The 20,273-nt window shown below is 36.8% G+C and overlaps 1 protein-coding gene across 3 annotated transcripts in view; it reads left to right on the top strand.

Annotated features, from left to right (window-relative positions):
* Window positions 1-20,273, top strand: part of PIK3C3 (phosphatidylinositol 3-kinase catalytic subunit type 3) — an 82,914-nt gene that overhangs the window by 50,736 nt on the left and 11,905 nt on the right. For 2 of the 3 annotated variants that reach the window (XM_013299644.3, XM_013299645.3), the window contains 2 exons: window positions 1,537-1,705; window positions 7,298-7,388. In XM_013299644.3, coding sequence (XP_013155098.2) covers window positions 1,537-1,705; window positions 7,298-7,388 — 260 coding nt within the window. The remainder of the gene's footprint in view (window positions 1-1,536; window positions 1,706-7,297; window positions 7,389-20,273) is intronic. The other variant, XR_008744770.1, reaches the window with a different exon arrangement.

The raw sequence follows: 20,273 nt of genomic DNA on the forward strand, positions 1-20,273 counted from the left end.
TCCTCTATAATTAGTCATATAAGATTTAAATTCATTAATGTCACTGGGTAGCTTCGCTTTGGATGCAAAACCTTTTGGTTCAAATATACATCAGCTTTTTGTGCCTCTTAATTTACGTCCTGACTACTCATTACTGCAAAGCTCAGGAAGATGGTTTCTCTCTGTCCTAAGGAAATCGCTTAACAGATTTCATTTATATGCATATTGTAAAAAATGTATTTAATATAAATATTTCTTGCATATCTGCATTCTTACTATCTTTTTGTAATGCAGCTCTGGTATGGCCCAATTCATTGTTTAAATGATGCATTTCAAACTGAAAATTTGTTTGCAGAACACTTTCAGAAACTTCTTTTTGCTTTGTGGGATCAGTATTTTCCACTTGAGCCAAGAATGTTCCTAGAAACTGCTTCCTAAGAGTTACGAATTTTCATTTTCTGTTGACAACAGAATTTTCCTATTTTCTGTTGACAACATTTTAGTTTGTGTATTTATATAATATTTAATCTTCAGATTATCTGGAAGGTTTTTGGAAACTTGCTAGTGTTTCAGTTATTCTTTTTACCACCTATTGCTTCTCACATGGTTTAGTACTATTGGAAGACAATGCAGTGAATACTCACCAACAAATATCTGAGCAATATTGTAAACAGCATGGCAGCACACAAGCTCTTCATAAGAAGGGAAGTGCTTTGTGCATTTGAAGCAAGATATATATAAGTTTTTGTCAAGTTAATGCTGCAGATACATTTTATATGTAGTCGTTGATCTGAGAAGGGAAAGGTAATGATCAACTCATAGAACTCTTGCATTTTAGTACTGAAAAAACAAAAGACAGACTTTGGCACATGGGAAATAAAATTTCAAATTTAGAATCATAGTGATGTTTCTTCAGTATGTATGAAAACTGTTGATAAATGTTAATCTTACTCAAATAACTAGGAAGAATTTTGAAATGGCTTTGAAATCTTCTTTGTTATTTAGCAGCTTCAAAAGGTCACTCATAGGATCATGAGTCTTGTTTTCCTTTTAGTAAATTTAAAACAACTAAAATAAGATACTTCATGCCACAGAAACAAAATGGGATACTAAAATTAATGCAGTTTGTGTGTTAATATTGTAATTTGCCAACAAATTCTAAAGAAAGCACAAAGAACTAGTAGTGTCTATTATATAACTGTGCATTTAGTATCTACTGACCAGTTTCAATATTCAGTCTTTGTGTATGTATTCCATGTAAAAAAAAAAAAGGCAGAAAATCTCAACTTGTTAGTTTTTTTTAAATTTAAAAAAAAAAAAGATTTTTAGTACTTTTAATTAATTTCAAATCAGCTTTACTTGTTTTAAACCCATAATTTCAAATTGGTAGCTGAAGATATAAAATACATACTTATAAGCCTTACAGAAAACAGTGAACTGTAATTTTTTGGGTTTTTTTTTTAGCTGCTTAGCATCTTCTGGAGATTGCATATAAAGGTGATAAATGTTTGCACCAAGATTTGATACAATGTGAAGTGTTTGCCTTTCCTTCTACAGGTAAACTATTTCACATTGACTTTGGTTATATTTTGGGTCGGGACCCTAAGCCTCTACCTCCCCCAATGAAGCTCAATAAGGAGATGGTGGAAGGTATGGGAGGCACGCAGAGTGAACAGTACCAGGAGTTCCGTAAGCAGTGCTACACAGCCTTTCTCCATCTCCGCAGGTAACAATACTAGGTTTATACTAACATTTATTAGAGCCACGTTAATACAGGAGAGGAGTAAATGAATCAGAGAAAATACTTTTGTTGAAAATTCAAAACTTGTTTGAAGTCTGAATGTAGACACAAGAATTTGTATGAAGCAATGGAATGAAAACATGATGGCATTGGTGTAACAGAGCTTGAGTGTAAATGTTCTTCATGTTAAGGCCCCCAGTAGTGGGGGTTTTAAGAACTCCTGTAGGGTGTAAATTATATCTTGCTTTTTTGATACGTTTTTGCCCTTAAGCAACTTTTTATCTCATTATTGATAATCAAGGAACCGTCTTTTTAAGTCACTATTCATTTCCTCCTCTATCTTTCTCCAGTTTAGATCAGTGATGACCAAATTTTTTGGCTTGAAGATGACACGTACATAAGCTTAGCTGGGTTCAGGGCCTGCGGGACAAAGATTAGCTACTTGTAGTGACAGGTACGTTAGCAGTTTCTGTAGATACCAAAAACTGTGACAGCAAAAACCTCTTTAGACTGTATCTACTTACAGGCCAACAGATCTTTACTTTAACTTGGATTCAGCTTCATTCTTTCACAGTGACTACGTTACTTACCATCAACTTTCTGAGCCAGATAGCTCAGCTATGTTCTGTTTGAACAGAACACAGGTAAGCAGTCTTGGTTTGTCCAGTGATTTGATTTAGTACGTGTTCAATGGAGATGAAAGAATTTCACTTACCAAGATTGCATAACATAAACCTCCAAATATGTGGAGAAAAATTAGTCATGTGAAAAGCCTATGTGACAAGTACATACAGTGTAAGAAGCAGGCAGTCAGGGATACCAATTAAAAATGTGGTTTTGTTAATCTTGCTGTAGTTTTCTTAAAAAGAGAGTAAGTAGTTGGTTTATGAACTGACTTTGTTAATGGATTAAAAGCAGTTCAGCAGCATGAAAAAACAATGGCATGTTATTAGCAAACAACATTCATGACTTCAGAGAAGAATCAGAAAGGTTATGTATAGTCCATGTTCTAAATGTTGCTCAAAACTTTTGTAATACTGTATATTTTTATTGTGAAGTACTGGAATTGTTGTTGTTTAAACTTAGATGTTTCAATGGAAAGGTCTGTTGTGTCAGTGAAAGATGATCCATGGCATGAATTTATGCAGTGATTTGCTACAAAGATCATAATTAACTGTGGAGTCTAGCAGTAGTTTGGGTATCAAACTAAACTGTAGGTTAAGGTGGTTTCATTTTTAATGTCTGGGATTGTAGTTGCAATTGTAGTTTCTCCAAAATTTATTCAGTTAAATAGGAAAGTATTTTTAGATGGTGCTGGATAAATATCTTAAAAGGTTTTCAACAAAGGTAGCATAGGATAATGTTAGTATTAGTGTAACTATTACTTTAAGCAACTAGAACTAAAAATTATTAAGATTACTTGTTGAAAAAGTATTGGAGGTGGAATGGCTTAGTTCTAACAGTTCTGCATGTTGACACAAACCCATTCACAGATAACTCTTCTGGCTAAGTAGTGTGAAATTATAACCTCTGATTGCTAAGACAAAATGCAAACTCTGACATCTCTGTCATCTTCTTTCTTCTTTATTTCCCTGGGGTACAGACAGTTCTGTATGTCTTCTAAGTGCTGTTTCTCAAGTGTTTCAGGATTCCTGGTGGAATGGGTGTTGCACAGTGAAACCAATTAAAACATTTTAAAACTTGCAAGTGGAAAAATAGTTCATTGGTTTAGGTTGAAGTAGTTTGGCATATGATCATTGATGTGCAGGTTTTTATTGGTTTTGTTTGTTTGTATTTTTTCCTGGAGGGTGTGGGCGGTGCTGTCCACTTTTTTGAACATCAGTCCTGTGTGTTTGTCAGCAGTGCTGTATCAAAGGCACAGCCTCTGCTTTTTCAATGTGTCACAGAGCAAATTGTGGCTGGCAACAGAGCTTGCATTGTCACTTGGGCTGTAGCAGCCTTTTACACCTTTGTTATACATGTTGAGCCTATTTAAAAATATTAAGTCCTGATATGTGTCAGCACGTCCCATCCTTTGAGAATCCCCAGTTTACACATTCTCAGCAGGATCCAGCCAAGAAGAATCCAGCCACACTTCAGAGTTGTTTCCAGAGTGAGGTTAGAGACTGTACTGTCCCTTCCCAAATAAGGGTTCCCCTGTGTTAGTCATGTGGGAATTTTGATGTTCAGTTTGAGTTAGTGGGCACAGATAAGGACAAAGGAGTAGGAAGTAATTAGGGAGAGAAGCTGTACTTTGGGATGAGATTGGCTCTGTATGGTTGGGGATATCCTGCTGGCTCAGACTTTTCCCCAATCTGTTCTCAGTGGTATAGTGGACAGAGGTGGCCATATAGATCTAAATGAAGAGTTCTGTAGGCAACAAGTGGAAAGCTGTGATGGCCCTTGGGAAGTGCTGATTCTTTGATAAGGTGGTAGCTAGGCAGTGCAGGGTCTGGATAGTCTTCTAGAAGCTGGAGCTACATTGTGAAGAGGAAAAACCAAAAGTGAAACTGGAAAGGATCAGGTCAGTTTTGCTCAAGTCTGGGCTGCAAGGAAATACTATTGGAGGAATAAATGCCATGGTTTATTGTAGCTAACTGGGTCATGATACTGATTGGGGGACTATATGTAGTCTTGACAAGAGATGGGTCCTGGGGGTTCCCAAGTTATACTGCGGAAAAGGTTATGACATTTTAAACTTAGGAATTTCTGTGTTAGACGAGGTAAACGGGGCTTTAGTTTGGTACTGCAGAAAACTGTATGCTGTGCTGTCCGGTCCTGTCTTTGTAGTGGAAGTTTGTGGCTTTGAATTTGATAGAAGTATTGCAATGTCAACAGCCTAAATACTCAGTTGGTTTAGGACATCTGTATGCAAAGAAGCCAGTAAATGCTGAAAAAAAAAAAATACATAAAGGAGTGCTTAGGATCAAGCATATATATTTGATGATATATTAAGCACTTAAAAAGAAAAAAGTTGCTTTTCTCAGAAAAGATTGCAGTGAGAATTGGAACTTCTGTCTAATGTGCATTTCTTTCTTGGTATGTATGAGGCCTCTTCTGTGTAGGAGTTATTTTGTTGGATTTCTTAAATTTTTACAAAACCTTGGTTTTTTTAGCACTTCATGTGGAAACTAGAAGTTTAATCAACCTCCAGTGTAGTTGAGTTCTCATTTAGTTTGCAAATTAATTTGTACTGAGCTTTGAGGAAAACAAAGAATGTATTTATGTGAAAAGGATTTAGAGTCAGATTTAGGTACTTAATTGAAGCTCCTTAAACCTAGAAAAACAGCTTCTGGTTCTTTCTGGCTGTGGATGGGGGTCAGCCGTTCCAGAGGTCTTTGTAACATAGATGTCAGAGTGATATGACTGGCCTGATGAAGGCATTTTGTTTTTCACAGGTCAGATTCCTAATGCAGGTGTTTCAGCAAAATGTCTAATCTTAGGATGAATTTTGGCTGTCAGTTGACCAGTTGTGAACCTCTTGGCGTATTTGTCAAGGATATTGCCCAAGGGAAGAATGACAGCCAGCTGTCTGAAGCAGGAATCTCTTACCTCTTGTCAAGTTCCAGTTTTTAAATACGCTTTCTAAAAATGTGTGGAATGTGACAAGGATCCTAGAGGCAGCTAACAAGTTTACTTAATAAGCTCTTTTTCATCCTTAGGCCTGCCATCTAGTTGATAACTGAGTTAAATGTCAGGGTGAGGGGCAGAGGAGAGACCTGAAGATACAGTGAGAAGCTCTTTCCTAATTTCTGTATCTTCTCGTTCTATACTCCCCCCCCAAAAAAAATTACCTGTCCTTGATTTTGTTTCTTTTTTTAAATTAGGGTCTTCAGATGATCTTATGCTTCTAGTGCTTTTACTTTTAAGCACCAAGAACAAAAAGACTTAATTCTGTGAAACAGAACCAGCTCTTAACTGGCGTCTAGCAATGTTACCTAGACCTGTGAAATCTCTGTTACAAACCTCCATCACTTAAATAACCTCAGTAACCTCTAGTGCTCATAAGCTTTTATCCTCTGTGTGGTTCAAGAGCAAAAGAGACTCTGAGACTCTGGACTCCTAGCTCAGTTCAAAGGGAGAACTACCAGCGGAAGCTACCAACAACCTAAGAAGAGACTTGAGAAAATGTAGCTGTAAGATTTAAACATGTTTAAAGTGAGATACACTTTTTTCAGGCAAATAGAAAAAAAATTCTTTAAAACCTGTGGTGTCTGTTCCTGGCACCAAAGCAACTTGACTGCCAGATTCCTTAGCCAGATCTGAAACAAAATGGTAGTGTAACTTTTCTCTGTCTGTCTGTCTGTCTGTCTTTCATAAAAGTTATTTTCCTGATTCCAGCCCCTTGCCCCTGGGAAGGTGAAGAAGAGTAGCTGAAGTAACTTAAGACAATGAAGATCTCTGCCCAAACAGTTTATGTTAAATATTTGTGTTACAAAGAGTTAAAACTTTTATTAGAGTGTGTTAGGTAATGCTAGTTCCAGATAATAATGAAGTGTCAAGAATTTTTGATAGAATTATGCTTTTTTAGAGAGACATTTAATTTTTTTGGAGTAGTATTTACTTTGTAAAATATGGCTATGCAGCAGTCGTTTTGTGTAGTTAAAATACTTCGTGCTACTTGAAATTGTCAGGTTACATATATTCAGCAGCTTGCTAATAAAGAAGTTTTGCTGCTAAGAATTCATTTTATATTATCTGTGAAGCTTCTAGTGCTCTTAGCAAAGCAGTATTTCAGATTTTGAAGTCAGTTATGTACTTTGTCTGTGAAAGGGGACTAGATCTCCTTGCAGAGGAAGTTCAGTGTATGTTGAACAGCTTGAAAATTATCCTTTCAAAAAACATCTCTACAGTTAATCTCCTGTGAGGGCAAAATGGTGTTCTTTGAAAGATTCGTGAGGACTTCAACACCATACTAAAACTTTAAACTGTGCACTGTCTTGTCTTTTTTAATGGTTATAAATGGTGTATTTGTACTTCATAAGTGTAGCACGCCATTGTTATTGCAGCTTAAGTGAGCAACTGCAGACTTGGATCTGGTTAAATCACTTATATTCAACTTGTTATGGCAAAAGCCCTTGCAACAACTTGAAAAATTGTTTCTTGTAATTGTGAAGACTTCAACTTTTTGAATGCTAATTTGTATAACACCGCTGTATCTCTGATATCTTTTTTTTAATATATAAAAAATAACCTTTACATCAATATTCCAGCATATGTTTATACTACTAGAGGTAGAAAATGGTATTAAATCTTACAATATACGAAATCACATTTTTTTATTCGATGTGTGTCTGAATAAATGTTCTGGCAATTTTTAGAAAATTGTAACAAAACCAAGCAGTCGTCAGTTTTGGCAGTTTGAGACAGTTTGAGGTTTAAACTTACACTGCGAATAGCAGATATCCTATGTTTTTAATATAAATACATCGAACTAAAGTGTTATTAATGCATCTCCCCTGAAGCATTACCAATTCATACTAAGATGATGATGGATTTCTTAAATGAAGTTGTTTACAAAATGTCTTTTGTATAGGTTACAAAGTGTTGTACCTAATTTGCTCTTCTTATGCTTAGGTATTCCAACTTGATTTTGAACTTATTTTCCCTCATGGTGGATGCCAACATTCCAGATATTGCTCTTGAACCTGACAAGACTGTTAAAAAGGTAACTGGAAACCTTTCCTTGTCTTTCAGTAACCAAAGTCATCATGGCATGAAGTTTTCAGTTACTTGTGGTAACTTACTTGTAACTGACCTGAAAGTACTTGCTCCTGTCTTAGAAATTCTCAGCGATTTCTAGAACATTAAAGTTAAAGGTAGGAGAATATACTTTTGAGATCACTTAGCACATGTGCCCATAAATGCGGAAGTGCTTTTTATCGTCTGTGCTGTAGTGAGGAGTCTGCTGTAGCACTCCATTCCAAGTGGTATTTTAGCATTCTGCTAAGAACAGTGATTCCACTGTATGAAACTTTTGATCAGTGAAGCAATCAACATGGACTGTATCATGAAAGATTGTTCCATCTAGTCTAGAATCCTGTAAGTCATGGATGGTTTTGTAAGACTAGTCTACTCGTAGGTATAAAACTGGTCTGCTGAAGATTTAAAGCCAGTAGACTTGTATATCTTCATCACAAAGACATTTTTGTTTATTGTGAAAACAAACTCATGTCCCATAATTCTTGCTTTGTCCCTTTGCACCAGCCTGTACCATTTTCCTCCATTTGATGTTTCAACAACAATTGACATCAAAGATACTGTATAAATGTTCATCTAGATTGCATTACACTAACATTTAGGCAAATGTTGGCTTTTTTTATAACCTGATTTACAGTGAAGGGCTATCTGTTTTAATTCTACAAAAGACTTTGTGGAGCCTGTATATCCAATGGAAATCAGTTCAGTGTAATTTTTATTCAAGCAGCGGGTTTTCTCTAAAATAGGCTTTTCTTGCGTGTTTTCAATAAGTTATGAAAACAGATATTCAGAATCTTTAATATTTCATGTTCCAATATGATTTCCTTAAAGAAAACTAAACTATGACTCCAACCTTATTTTTCCTTTAGCCTGCAAAAAGTTGAGGATTTCAGAGTTTCTTGGTTTCAAATTGATACAGAGTTCATGTAGCTATTCAATTCTGTTTTCAGGAAGGCTGAGCTAGCCAGAAGTATTTTGCGGTAAAGATGACAGCCCTCCCTGAACCTGGTTATTTTCCTGAGAAACCAACAGCTAGTTCTTTTTCCATATCAATATTTGAGCCACAACTTTGTCCCTAAATGCCTACAAAGGTTGAGTAGGTTACTTAAATAGAATGTGGGAGATAAAGGCTTACAGTAGAAGACCAAAATGTTTCAATACCTCCTAAGCTCTGGGGGTAACTACATTTTTGTAGACACACCTGTTTTTGAAGGGACATTCCTAACGGTATGCTTGCAACACATCTATAAATTTTTATAGAGGAGAGATGTGTAGTACTAGCAACCTATGGGAAAAATGGAAAGTACGTGGGATTTTTTTGGTTTACTTCCATGGTACAGTAAGGAGGGGAAAACCTTTTAGGTTGCAAAGTTTACAAATAGGTGCAAAATAAATCCTAGGAGAAATTGATGTATGTATCTGTACATAGGGCAGGGGCTAATTTTGGGAAGTTTGTTGTTGACTGAAGTAGTCATAAAGAGATCAAACTGACTGTTTCATTGAATTCCAGGAGTGCTGATTCTTTCATGTTTGCAGCAATAAGTTTTGAGACTCGGCACGCATTTTAACCTTACTCATCTTTGTCCAGAGTTCACTGTTGCTTGACGTGATAGTGTTCATTCTTGCCTGGAATGCTCTGTCTTCATGAGCTCTGACATTTTTCTTTTATCAGTTGGAGTCTCCCAGTGTTCACTCCCAATTAATATGCAATGTCCTTGTTTCTTAGTAGTATATTGGCATTTTATTCTTTAGTGGTAGACTCTGTAGAAGTGCTGTCCATGGGTATTTTGTTTTTTGTAATTAATAATAGGATGTCAGATTCTGTAAAATATTTATAAAGGATTGTTTCAGTGTAGCAACATTTGAGTATTTCAGATGCTTCTAGAAGTCTTTATATAAATTCCCGGTATAATTTTCTTGAAATAACAAATCAAGAAACAGAATTTAAAGCCAAGTCTTTTCTACAGCTGGTATGTTACAGTTCACTGTACAGTAGTTAAAAATCGAGATTGTGTAAAGCATATTTGTATTATACCCCACTGGAGATCATGGATGTTGGCAAAGTTTAAGAGGAAGTTCTAGGAGCTATGAATTAAATCAATGTGATTACTTGTAAATTCCCTTAAAAAATCTAAATAATAGTGCCACCTTCACATGAAAAATAACAAGCTTAGTTGCTACATGGGAAATCACGATTAGATCGAATGCTGTGGTTAGTTATTGGGATCCTGAGCTCCCACAGTGCTGCAGTTTGGTGAGCTGTGACTTTTACCCTCATGGTAGGTTCAAGCCTGTCTGTTCACAGAGGCTTTAAAATTTGAAAAGAGCTAGAACTGAACCAGTAAGGCGAGTTCTTTCTGATAAGGTATGTAAATCACTTTCACATTTTCAAATGGATTGAGAGGAAAAGGTTTTACAAGTTCTGTGGGTTCATTTACAGTTGCTTGTTCCTTTAAAAAACAAAACCAAACCCACACAGTAAGATATTACCAGAAAGATAACCAAATTGTTTAGATTATTCATAAATGTTTTATTTGTAATTCATAGAGTTTTCAGCCCTCCCCAAATATTGTTATTTTATATAAACTCTCTTCCTTTTTTTTTTTTTTTTTTTTTTTTTCTCTGACAGCTCAGCTGTTTATAACTCCTGTTAACAGTGCAGGTTTGGTCCTTTTGGTTCCAAAAGTATCCTTTGACTATACTCCTAGAAATTGTGCAAAAATAATGCATCATAATGGGATCCGTAAAGAGTAGGTGAACAGAGGACCCTTTGAGACAGTTCTGGGTATTGTGATCTACTGAATGCATACAACTATGTGCAAAGCCTCTAGGACAGTAATTGTTTTCTTTAGTTCTCAATTTTTAGTTTTACTTTTTTGCTTTAAAAAGAGCCTGATGGCAAATCTCCTGTAAATGGGCTAGGATCGGAGTCATCTTAATCCAATATACAATGATGTATGTAATTCTTTTGTTGTTGTTAATAATGTGTTAGAAAACTTGTTTTGGATATTAAAGACCCATTTGCCTGTCTTAAATCAGTTACGAGCTTTGTTAGTACTAATAAAAAAAAGGAACAAGGTGCCTTGCATCTCTTGGGCTGAGCAGTAAGTTTCTTCAGTCATTTGAAAAGATAATACTGTACCTTGTTGTAGGAAAATTAAATAAATGCTTTCAGCATCTCAATTGATTTTATTTTTTTTCTTTCTTAAAGCTTTAAACAAAAAATCCATATATATTTCAACAGACTCAAATTAGCTGAAGATCCATTTTGGACTGATCTGCAAAATTAAATTACCTTTGATGTGTGAGTTGAGTCAATAGCCATTTCAACTACGATACACTTTCGTGGGAAACAAAAGTGGAGATTTACAAATGTTTCTGTATCTAGGAAGGTATCCTGCTTCATTACACAGAGGGAAGTTCATAGGCACCATTTTCCTTATTGGTGCCGTAGTAAACTTGTTTTGTGAAACCTTCATTTTTGGTTTAGTGGACGGATGAGCCAGTGAGGCTCTGGTCTCACAGGCAGCTAAAGTCAAGTCACTGAGGTAACTAGATAAGTTACCTTTATACCTAAATTTGGTGATAAATCAGAATACTAGTGTATGATTAAACTACAAGGAAGATTATATAGTAGAAAAAAATATTCTTGTTTTTAAACAAAGGAGTGCTTACTGAAGGGAGTTAATTATACTTAAGTTATTGTGGCAAACAATTAATTTGTCATAGAGATCTTTGATACTGGATTTTTTTCAGTAGGTGCAGCTATACTGCTGTTACTAAGTGGGCGTTAATTATTTTAAAGATTATTTCTGAGGAAATATATTTCTTCAGTGGTCAGAGTTTTCGTTCCTCTGAGTGGAAGCATTGCGATGTTAGATGGTAGCTCAAGTTCCAGTCTAATCCTTGGCTTCACAAGGTGTCATAACATCATCTTCATTTCTGATAGGCAGGACAATACTTTGTTGCAGGAAATACCTGCCTGCGAAAAATACACCCAGATGTGAGAAGTTGCTACCACATAAAGCTGCCTTTGGGAATATTTTTGGTGTTCCCCATGTGTGAACTTTCAGAAAATAATATTCTGAGTTTTAGAGCCAGAACAAGGGTATGATTTTTGTAATCATATACATATTATAATTTTTTTAAAAAGTTGCATATACCACATGATAATGATGGCTAGAATAAAACAAATTTAAATAATGAATAGTAACGGCACTTTGTATGGCTTGATTTCTTGTACTGTCTTGTTACTTCCTGTGACATATATATATTATAACAGGATGCTTGCTAGTTAGAATAGAAAAGAAGGCTGAAAATCAGCAATCCTTGGGCTTTCTTATGTTCAGGCGAAAAAGGAAACAAGATCATGAAGGAGAATTATGTGGAGCATGTTCTCTTCAGTGAGGCATTGGGTGATTTGAATTGTGATTTTTTTAATTTTTTTTTTAAGAATTTCAGTGTTAAATGAGACTTTTTCTAGAAAAATTTGAGTGCTGAAAGCGTTCTTGAGTATTATTACTAACCTATGGAACGAAAGGGCAGGTAGGATCTTTTAATTGGAGACTGGTTTTGCCAAAACAGTCATCTACCTTCCAGTAACAATGTTACTTCTCAAGGAGCTAACTGGCAGAATCTAGTTGTATAATCAAGTTGAAAATCTGACTGGAAGCATATTGTCCACTTGTTATTTCTGTCCAGTCATTGTGAAATATCTTGGGAGAAATACGTATCGAATACGTTTGAACGCAGAATTGGAACAGCAGCTTGTGTCATGTACAGCTTTCTGGGAAATAAGTATAGCTTATACCTGTTTGACATGGTTTATGGCACAGGATGGTGTTAATAAGCAGAGCTGGGTGCTCTGTTCCTGTCATCTGAAGGTACTTTCACATTCTTTTTGTTCAAAAGAGAGCAAGCTCTACACAAACTGATTTTACTTACCAGAGAAAGATGACAATGTGGATACTTCCTTCCTGGTAGTGTGAAAACAGCCAGAAATTCCTAATGACCTCAACTGGAGATGTGGCTTTAGAGCATACCAAAATTTCACAATACATTTTTACTTACATTTGTTTTCAGAAGTTGTATCAGTGAGTGCTGACCTTAATGATGTATTCTCACATCTAAAACTGGACTCAAAATGAGTTAGTCAGCATTGGCCTGAAAACTAAAAAGCTCTGTTTGGAGTTTCACAACTATTTTTTGAGCGTGTATGGAAAAATGTTTTCCAGCCAGCTATCCACCTTCAGTTTGTATACCCACTACATAAATTGGCTAGTACCTTTCAACTGTAAAAAAAAAAACTTTAGTGACTCACTTCCCTCAATGCAGTGTTGATCACTACTCTTCCCCACCGAAAACCCCAGAAGACAGTGATTACCAACTGCACAAAATCGTCCATCCTCAAAACCGTGGGAACACTCTTCAAATTCTTGGTGTTTTGTTTAATAGTAAAGCATTTGTCAATTTTTGACCAAGAGAAGGTAGCTGCAGAGCTTAAAATTAGTTGTCTTTTTGATCCTTTCATCTCTTTTTGTCCTCTCCGTACTATTTATAAAGAAAAGTGTCAGTCTAGTGTGTTTCACCTCGTGGTTCACGGTACCATCTCCTACTGGCACTCTCTGATTTAGGCTGTTTGAAAACTTGCTTTGGTTCAAAAATGTCACAAAATGGAATTAAATTGACAAGTAGTGGAAGATTCTCCCCAGTTTGCCTCTCCCTTTCTGTGGCCTCTGAGGTAATTGCCTTTAGATTTTCCACTCTTTGCTTATGCTTTTCCACTTCTCAGTTTTCAGGAAAAAGGCTGGGCTGAAACCTCTTTATGTTGACTTGTCAATGTAACTGGTAATACAATGAAGATTTCCCCACACACCTTTTTTCTACTTGCTTTTTAATTTCTAGTACAGCTGCAGCACTAATAGCTAATTGTTGGCCTTTTTTAAGTTAGCCAGTGCTATAAAATTAAGTAGTAATGACTAAAATCTGGAGTCAATTATAGAGCCAGTTCTGTGTAAGGAAGAGGTAGACCGTCACTTTTTAGATGTAGCTAATGTATTCAGCATTGTCACCTTCTAACAAAAAAAAGCTTTTGATTTTTCTACGGGAAAGCCAGATGATTTCTATCTGTCCTTCATAGCAAAAAAATTGACCTTTAAATTAGAAAACATTAGGGACCAGTGATTCATTGGTGCACAAAAGGACTCGGCAGGCATTAAAGGACAGTGTCCTAATTGACTGAACTGTGTTTCAGATGCTCATTGATCGAAGAAGGTGCTGCAAAGATGCTGCAAGAGTTTCATTTACAGGGGAGGTTATTGTGAGCATAGATGGCACAAATACCTGGCTTCCAGCAAGCATTTGGTATCTGCTGTTTGTGAAAGTAGCCCCATTCACTTTTGATAGTGCCTTTGGGTATTTAACACAAACCATTCAGAAGAGTAGAGAATTTTCTTCCTATGGAGTTTAACACTGAGAGCACCCTCTGTGTTTCTAAGTCTATGCAAACATTGACCAGATCTCATGCCCCTCAATAAAAAAATGGGTAACATAAGTGTTTGGAAACTAGGAAGAAGAGAGAGCAGACATATTTTGTTCCTTTTACATTAAACATATTGAAGTAAATTTATTTTTGTTCTACAGGTGTAAAAGGTAGAGCAGGGGTGATGTGACTGGAGGTACAGAAAGAGTTTCTGAGCTACATTTTTTCTAAGCCCTGTTTCAAAGAATGTCTTCAGAATTTCTTAGTGATTAAGTATTCTTTATTGTTGGCGCCGGGTGTACGGGGGATCCTTCCACCAATCGTACACACCCAGAGGGGCAGATTATCTTATATTTATAGAATGAAACAATGAATATTCCATTAATGCCTATACATATTCATCACCTGAACCCGCCTACCCTCGCTTCGTATGCTAATTAGCTTATCAGTCCTTCACGCTTGCGCAGATTCTTCCAAAAATTGTGGGCCGGGGTCTTTAGAATGTGGGCAGTGGTCTATGGGAGGAAGGCCGTAGGTCTTCCTCATGGTGTACTTTTCACCTTAGGTCTCAAAAGTGATGAGTTGGCAGACTTGTAGAAATCTTTCCCAGGGTTTTTACAATACCCCTTGTAATTTTACTCAAGGCCATCCTGCTGTCCCATTATCTCCTTGGTAGGGCAGCTTGCTTTGCAGATAAGGAGGACAGCTCCCCTTTCAGAGATTTGCAACTTTCTTGCCAGAACAGTCTATATGATCTTTCAGACATTTTAACCCCTTTGTCGCTATACAATTACAAGCTTATTTATGCATTAAAATGAATATTGGTTTATGAATACAAACTTGACCATATTATTTACAGCTTATTCACATCAGCCTGAGCTAATTTTGCCAGTTTCTTCATCCCTGTTGTAGTAAAACGCCCTGCACTCCTTCCCCCTTCTCTATCCTCCCCAGGAGTTAGCCATTGGCTAGTTGAGAGTTGAGTTTGTAAATTAGTGAAATGTAAAGGACTTTAATTTGGTGCTTCATGTGCCTTTTTAGACAGTGGGTATCTGTCCCTTTTCACCTGCCTGAAAATACAAGTATTTGTTAAAAGGCGTAGCTGAGAAACGCTTCTGAGATACATTAATGCTAAGACAAAGTTTACTTTTATAGGAGAAGGAAACTCAGTTTTGCCTGGTTAGAGTGTTTGTTTCAGTATTTATATTTGCTTGTTGCTCTGGGGAGGTTTATTCTTTTAAAAACTGTCACATTGATATGGAGCTTATTTTGTCTATGCAGATGTTCATGTTTCTGTCCATTTGGGTAATGATGATGCAGCTGCACTCTCAGCTTTTCTGTTACTAGACTGTTGGTCTTGCAACTAAATTAATTAATTTGAAAATAAAATAATAAAAGGTGGAATAAACATCACACCATGAATCGAGTGTGAGAACACTCCTGTATTCCTGTTGCTTTATCTCATGCTATTTGATTATAAAGTCTTGGCCAATGTGATGAAATTCTGAACTGGGACAGTATCATCTTTGCGTACTGCAGCAACTGAATCCCTGATTTTCAAGGAAATTCAGTTTAGAGATGTTCACTAACATCTTTACTGGCTTCTGTTTACCAAAAAAAAACCCCCAAAACAACAAAAAAACCCCAACCCCCCCAACAAAACGAAACAAAAAACCCCAAAAAAACAAAATTAGAGAAGCCTATATAGCCTTATTTAGAAACTGTAGTTTATTCAAATCAAAACCTTGAAAACAAAAGCTATTGTTGGAACAGTCTTTCAGATTAAATTATTCATGCAAATAGAGCATCTGAATAGTTTGTACTGTGAGTTGTTTGGACTGCAAGCAGCAGGGAAAGCAAGAAAGTCTTTTGCTGAAAAAGCTGAAACGTGATAGGGGTTAAGCCAAGCATTTAATACCCATTTCTGTTACATGAATTTTGGATGCTGATTCTTGGCAAGTTATAAGACAAACCAGGAAAAACAATCACGAAAACCCCACTAAATATTGTTGTTTTCTTTTTTGACTGTCAGTTGATTTTTGCCTGAGATTTTAGTTGTTATCAGGGTGCTTGTATCCAACGCATATTGTGACCCAATGAAAAAGGACACTGAAATTTCTCTTAAATTCTAGCAGCTGACTGCAATGAGCAATCCCATATTAGAATGATAAAATTATGTAGCTAGTAGTCATAGAAAACACAAGCAGCACTGCTTAATGTTGCTGCGAGAATAAATACTAGAACAGTCACAAGTCTTCAGATTGGCTGACTCACAATTTGCCTGAAAACTAAACAGGATTGAGAAATGTTTCTCATATGTACCGTGAAGTGTTACCTCAAAATTCATTACTGATTTCTTCAGTAATTGCGAAAAACATAGCTACAAACATTCATGAACTTTGGATTTAAATACTGTCCTGCAGTTCATAAAAGCTTCATAAGGTTTTCTAAAAAGCTTGTCTTAACCTTGAGCCTGAAGTACCTAATCCACATTGGCTAATATTTTAGCAGTGAGAAGATGCTTGCTGGTAAAAAAGAAAAATTCGTGAGTTTCATACAAGGATAACTACGCCCTATACTGTTCAGTAGGCCAAACTTTAGGACAAAAAAAACCCCCAAAAATAAAAAATCTTGGTGATAGGGAAAAGGGCAGTCTTGTGGTTAAGGAGCAAAAAGCATAAGTGAAAATCTTGGAGCTTTGGAATGAAGTGCACTTAGCTGCGCTAGCACTTAATCCAGCTGAGTTTGTGTATGATCTCTTCTAAGCTTGTCACACTTCCAAAAATACAAAATACCAAAAAAGAGAAGGATAAACTTGGAGATTCATTCAACTGAATGAAGATGCAAGCCTGCCATTGTCTCAGACCTTTAGCTGCAGTTTTTGATATGATGATTAGGGTTTTCTTGAGTATTGCACCTCCTCTTTATTGCTGTCTTGATTTTTGTATGGTACACAGCTCTTGGACCTGACTGGGAGCTTTCTGTGAAATCAGCCTCATACAACATGTTTGATACAATTTTCAAAACAGTAGTCTTTAGTTCTCCGTGAAGATGCTTTAAGGAAAAAGAATGTGGAAGTTTACCAGCAGTTAACATGGCCTGTTATTCTGGTAGATGTTATGCTCTTTCCCTTTCAGTTAACTTCACAACTTCCATTTTTATAATGAAATATCCCAATTGTAAATAGATGTAAAGTTTACAGGTTTTGAAATTTCATATTTATAAAACAGATATTTTTGGTGCATTGGTGTTTGTTTTGTTTTATGTGGTTTTTGTTGTTTGTTTTTTTGGTTTTGTTTTTTTTTTTGTGGGAAATATCAGTGTTTTGCATGAAATAGTTTAATTTCTGCATGTGGGAAAATCACTTGGAGAGGTGAAATTATAGAAAAATAAGAGACCTAATAGAAATTGCAGTATTATAACAACCCTGTTTAGGGAAAAATAGAGTTGCCACTTTCAGGATGGTTAGTGTGCATGGAATCTACTCCGCCGTGCTTCCCTAAGCAACACAACCTGCTGTCCTAGAGGAGCAGTGGAGGGTGGAGCGGAGTGGAGACCCCAAGGCCAGGCTCTGCTCTGCTCTGCTCCCTGCAGGATTGGGAACTTGATGGTACCGTACAGCCGATAAGCTGCATAGCGGCTGTCAAATGGAAAATACATGAGATGTCCGTTGCTGGGCCAACAGCTGTGGTGAAACTGTTCTCCTTAGAATGAACCTTGCTCATTATGAACTCGTTAGTATTAATACTAACACACACCTCCATCCCAAAGTTACCCACCTCCAGTGCACGACCACCCCTCACCAAGCATGCGCTATTTCTTATCAACTATGTCTTTAAATAAAAACGAGAGAAGTTTACACCAATCAATAATGAAAGAATGTATGGCTAGAGTCATTCAGGTTCCACCTGAGAGCAAAGAAAGTGTAAAAAGTGAATGAATCAGGGGAGGAGTTAGGGAAGACTTCATCGTACTTCTGGGATGAGTCGATGGGCTGAACCTGTCTTCTTCCCCATAGAGGCGCCTGTTGGGTAAGAAATTTGTTTTATGTTTGCTAAATAACTAACTCATGCTAGCTGTTACTAGTAAGTAAGGATTTGGTTGTATATAATTTGGTTGTGTATCATTTCAAGCTTGTTTTTGCAGATAGTCCCTATCATTGGCAATCACAGATCTTAACTTGTTACCGTTTTATTATGAAGAGTGTTATTCCGTAAATGGCTAGTGTGAGTCATTTGTGGACACTTTCATTTGCCGGCAGCAGGTAACACATTCAGGTGAAGTGGGCAGACCCGCTGAGAACAAGGCAGTCGAATCACCCTCTGATCCAGCTTGACTGTTCAGTGAAGGGTCCCCGCAACAGGGTGCTACCAGACTGGTCGGGCACAAGGGTCTCAGCTTTCCTGGGGGGCTGACAGATGAAACACCTGGGGTTGGGAGGATTTCCCCACTGCCCCCTGCCCCCCCCCCCCCCCCCCCTCCCCGCCTTCCCCCGTGACACTGCTGCAGTCTTATCTCTCATGATGTTCTGCTTCACCACCACAGTATTTGTAGTGTGGAACTTCCTTTACCTACCCCAGAATTCAAGATGTGGGGTTCTGGCTAGTGTTTGCTGTGAGCAGGCTGTGTCATCAGAGGATCCTGGGTTTTTCTTACAATAGATGAAGTAGCCCAATAATTTTGTGTTGAGGTGTTTTGTTTGATTTTGGTAGGTAGAGGAAGAGAGGAAGTTAGTTCTAATGCTGGCTGGGATCTCACACCAGGTTTTTGTGGTTTGGGTTTGGGGTTTTTTGTTGTTGTTGGGTGGGTGGGTTTTGCTTGCTTGGTTTTCAGCAAAAGTGTGGTCAAAACTGTCTGGTTTTGTTATTTTGTTATTTCAAACACACACACTCATGTATCTTAGCACCTTAATCCTTAGTTTAAACTGTTCTGGAAAGCATAATAATGTATCTGCAAACTGTGACCTGATTATAAATAAGAAGTGTAAATGAAACTTTAGACCATATTAAAAATAAGTACTGTGTAAATTCATTTTTGCATTAAAAGAAGGAGACTCTTTAGTTAATGCTTTAATTTGCAATCTCTGCAGGCACTGAGAAATTAATTGCATGGAATGTGTGGAGTAATGTATGTAGTGGAATGTGTGAAGAGCTTTGATATGTATCAGTTAGGGGGGCGGGGGCAGGGGGAACCAACAATGAAAAAAAAAAAATCCCAACAAAAAACCCCACCACCAAAACCCCACTGTATCTGTTATTGTATTGGTTTTGTACACTGTGCTGGAAGGTGAGGGAGCTACCTAGTATCCAGTTCCTTCTCTTGTAGTTCTTTTTGCTTTGAGCTTGTTTCAACTATAGTTGAAACAAACCAGTAATTTTAGGTGGGATAGTCATGATGCAAAGTAGTGTTTCTTGTGGGTTTACTGTAAAACATTTTTTTTCCTTTTTTTCACTCGTTACTTTGCTAAGTTCCTATTCTCTTTGTGATTCTGCAGCAAGTGATGATCACTTTGCTTTCTTTCCTCATCATCAGTTTGGCTCCAAGTAATTTATACTTAAATGCTTCTCCCCTTACCTCCTGGTATTTTCTTCTGAAATGTCCCTCATGGTTTGTACTCTCTTCCCCTTTTAATTTTTTATTTTCTTTGTGTTTTGAAAAAAAAAGAGCTCTGTCATGATAATTGACAGTAGCTTTCTTACAGGATGCTTCAAATTTTACTGAAGTATAAAAAAAATGCAATCATGCAGATTCATATAACTGTGCAATCCTGTTCTCTTATGCTTTATTATGAAACTGCATTGTACAGGGGGATAGGAGGTGGACAACTTGAAAGCTTCACGTTGATGTCAATATCTTCATGGACTCTCTAGATCTTTATCCAGCTTTTTCATCCTTAAACATTCAAATTCTGCCGTTGAGACCTGATGTTTAAAATCAATGTATGTATACATTGTGCTGTTTAAAACTTTCCTTTCTGGAAACAAAACAGAGGTTTAAGCGGATTCATCAAGTATGTTTCTTTTCTCTTTGACAAATGCTGATGGCTGAACTAAAACAATTCACTTAATTTGAATGCCAAAGTGAGCATTCTAAGTAAATAATTCAAGTGGGACATTTTTGATGCCTTCAGGGTAGCCATTCTTTTTAAGTGTGTGGAATGAGATAATCCTGTAACTCATCAGAATTCGACTCCCCAGATTCATGTTTTGGGTTTTTTTTCACACCATGCAAAAATCTCCTTCTAGTTGCACCTCCTCTGTGAGAAACTGTTGGCTTTTAGAATACATGGCTTACTTTGAAACTCAGAGATTTCAATTAAGAATTACTACTGGTTTTGTTACAAGAACTGTAAGTCAGTGCATATTAATCTTG

Source organism: Falco peregrinus, chromosome Z (assembly GCF_023634155.1).
Source record: "Falco peregrinus isolate bFalPer1 chromosome Z, bFalPer1.pri, whole genome shotgun sequence".
NCBI classification, from domain to species: domain Eukaryota; kingdom Metazoa; phylum Chordata; class Aves; order Falconiformes; family Falconidae; genus Falco; species Falco peregrinus.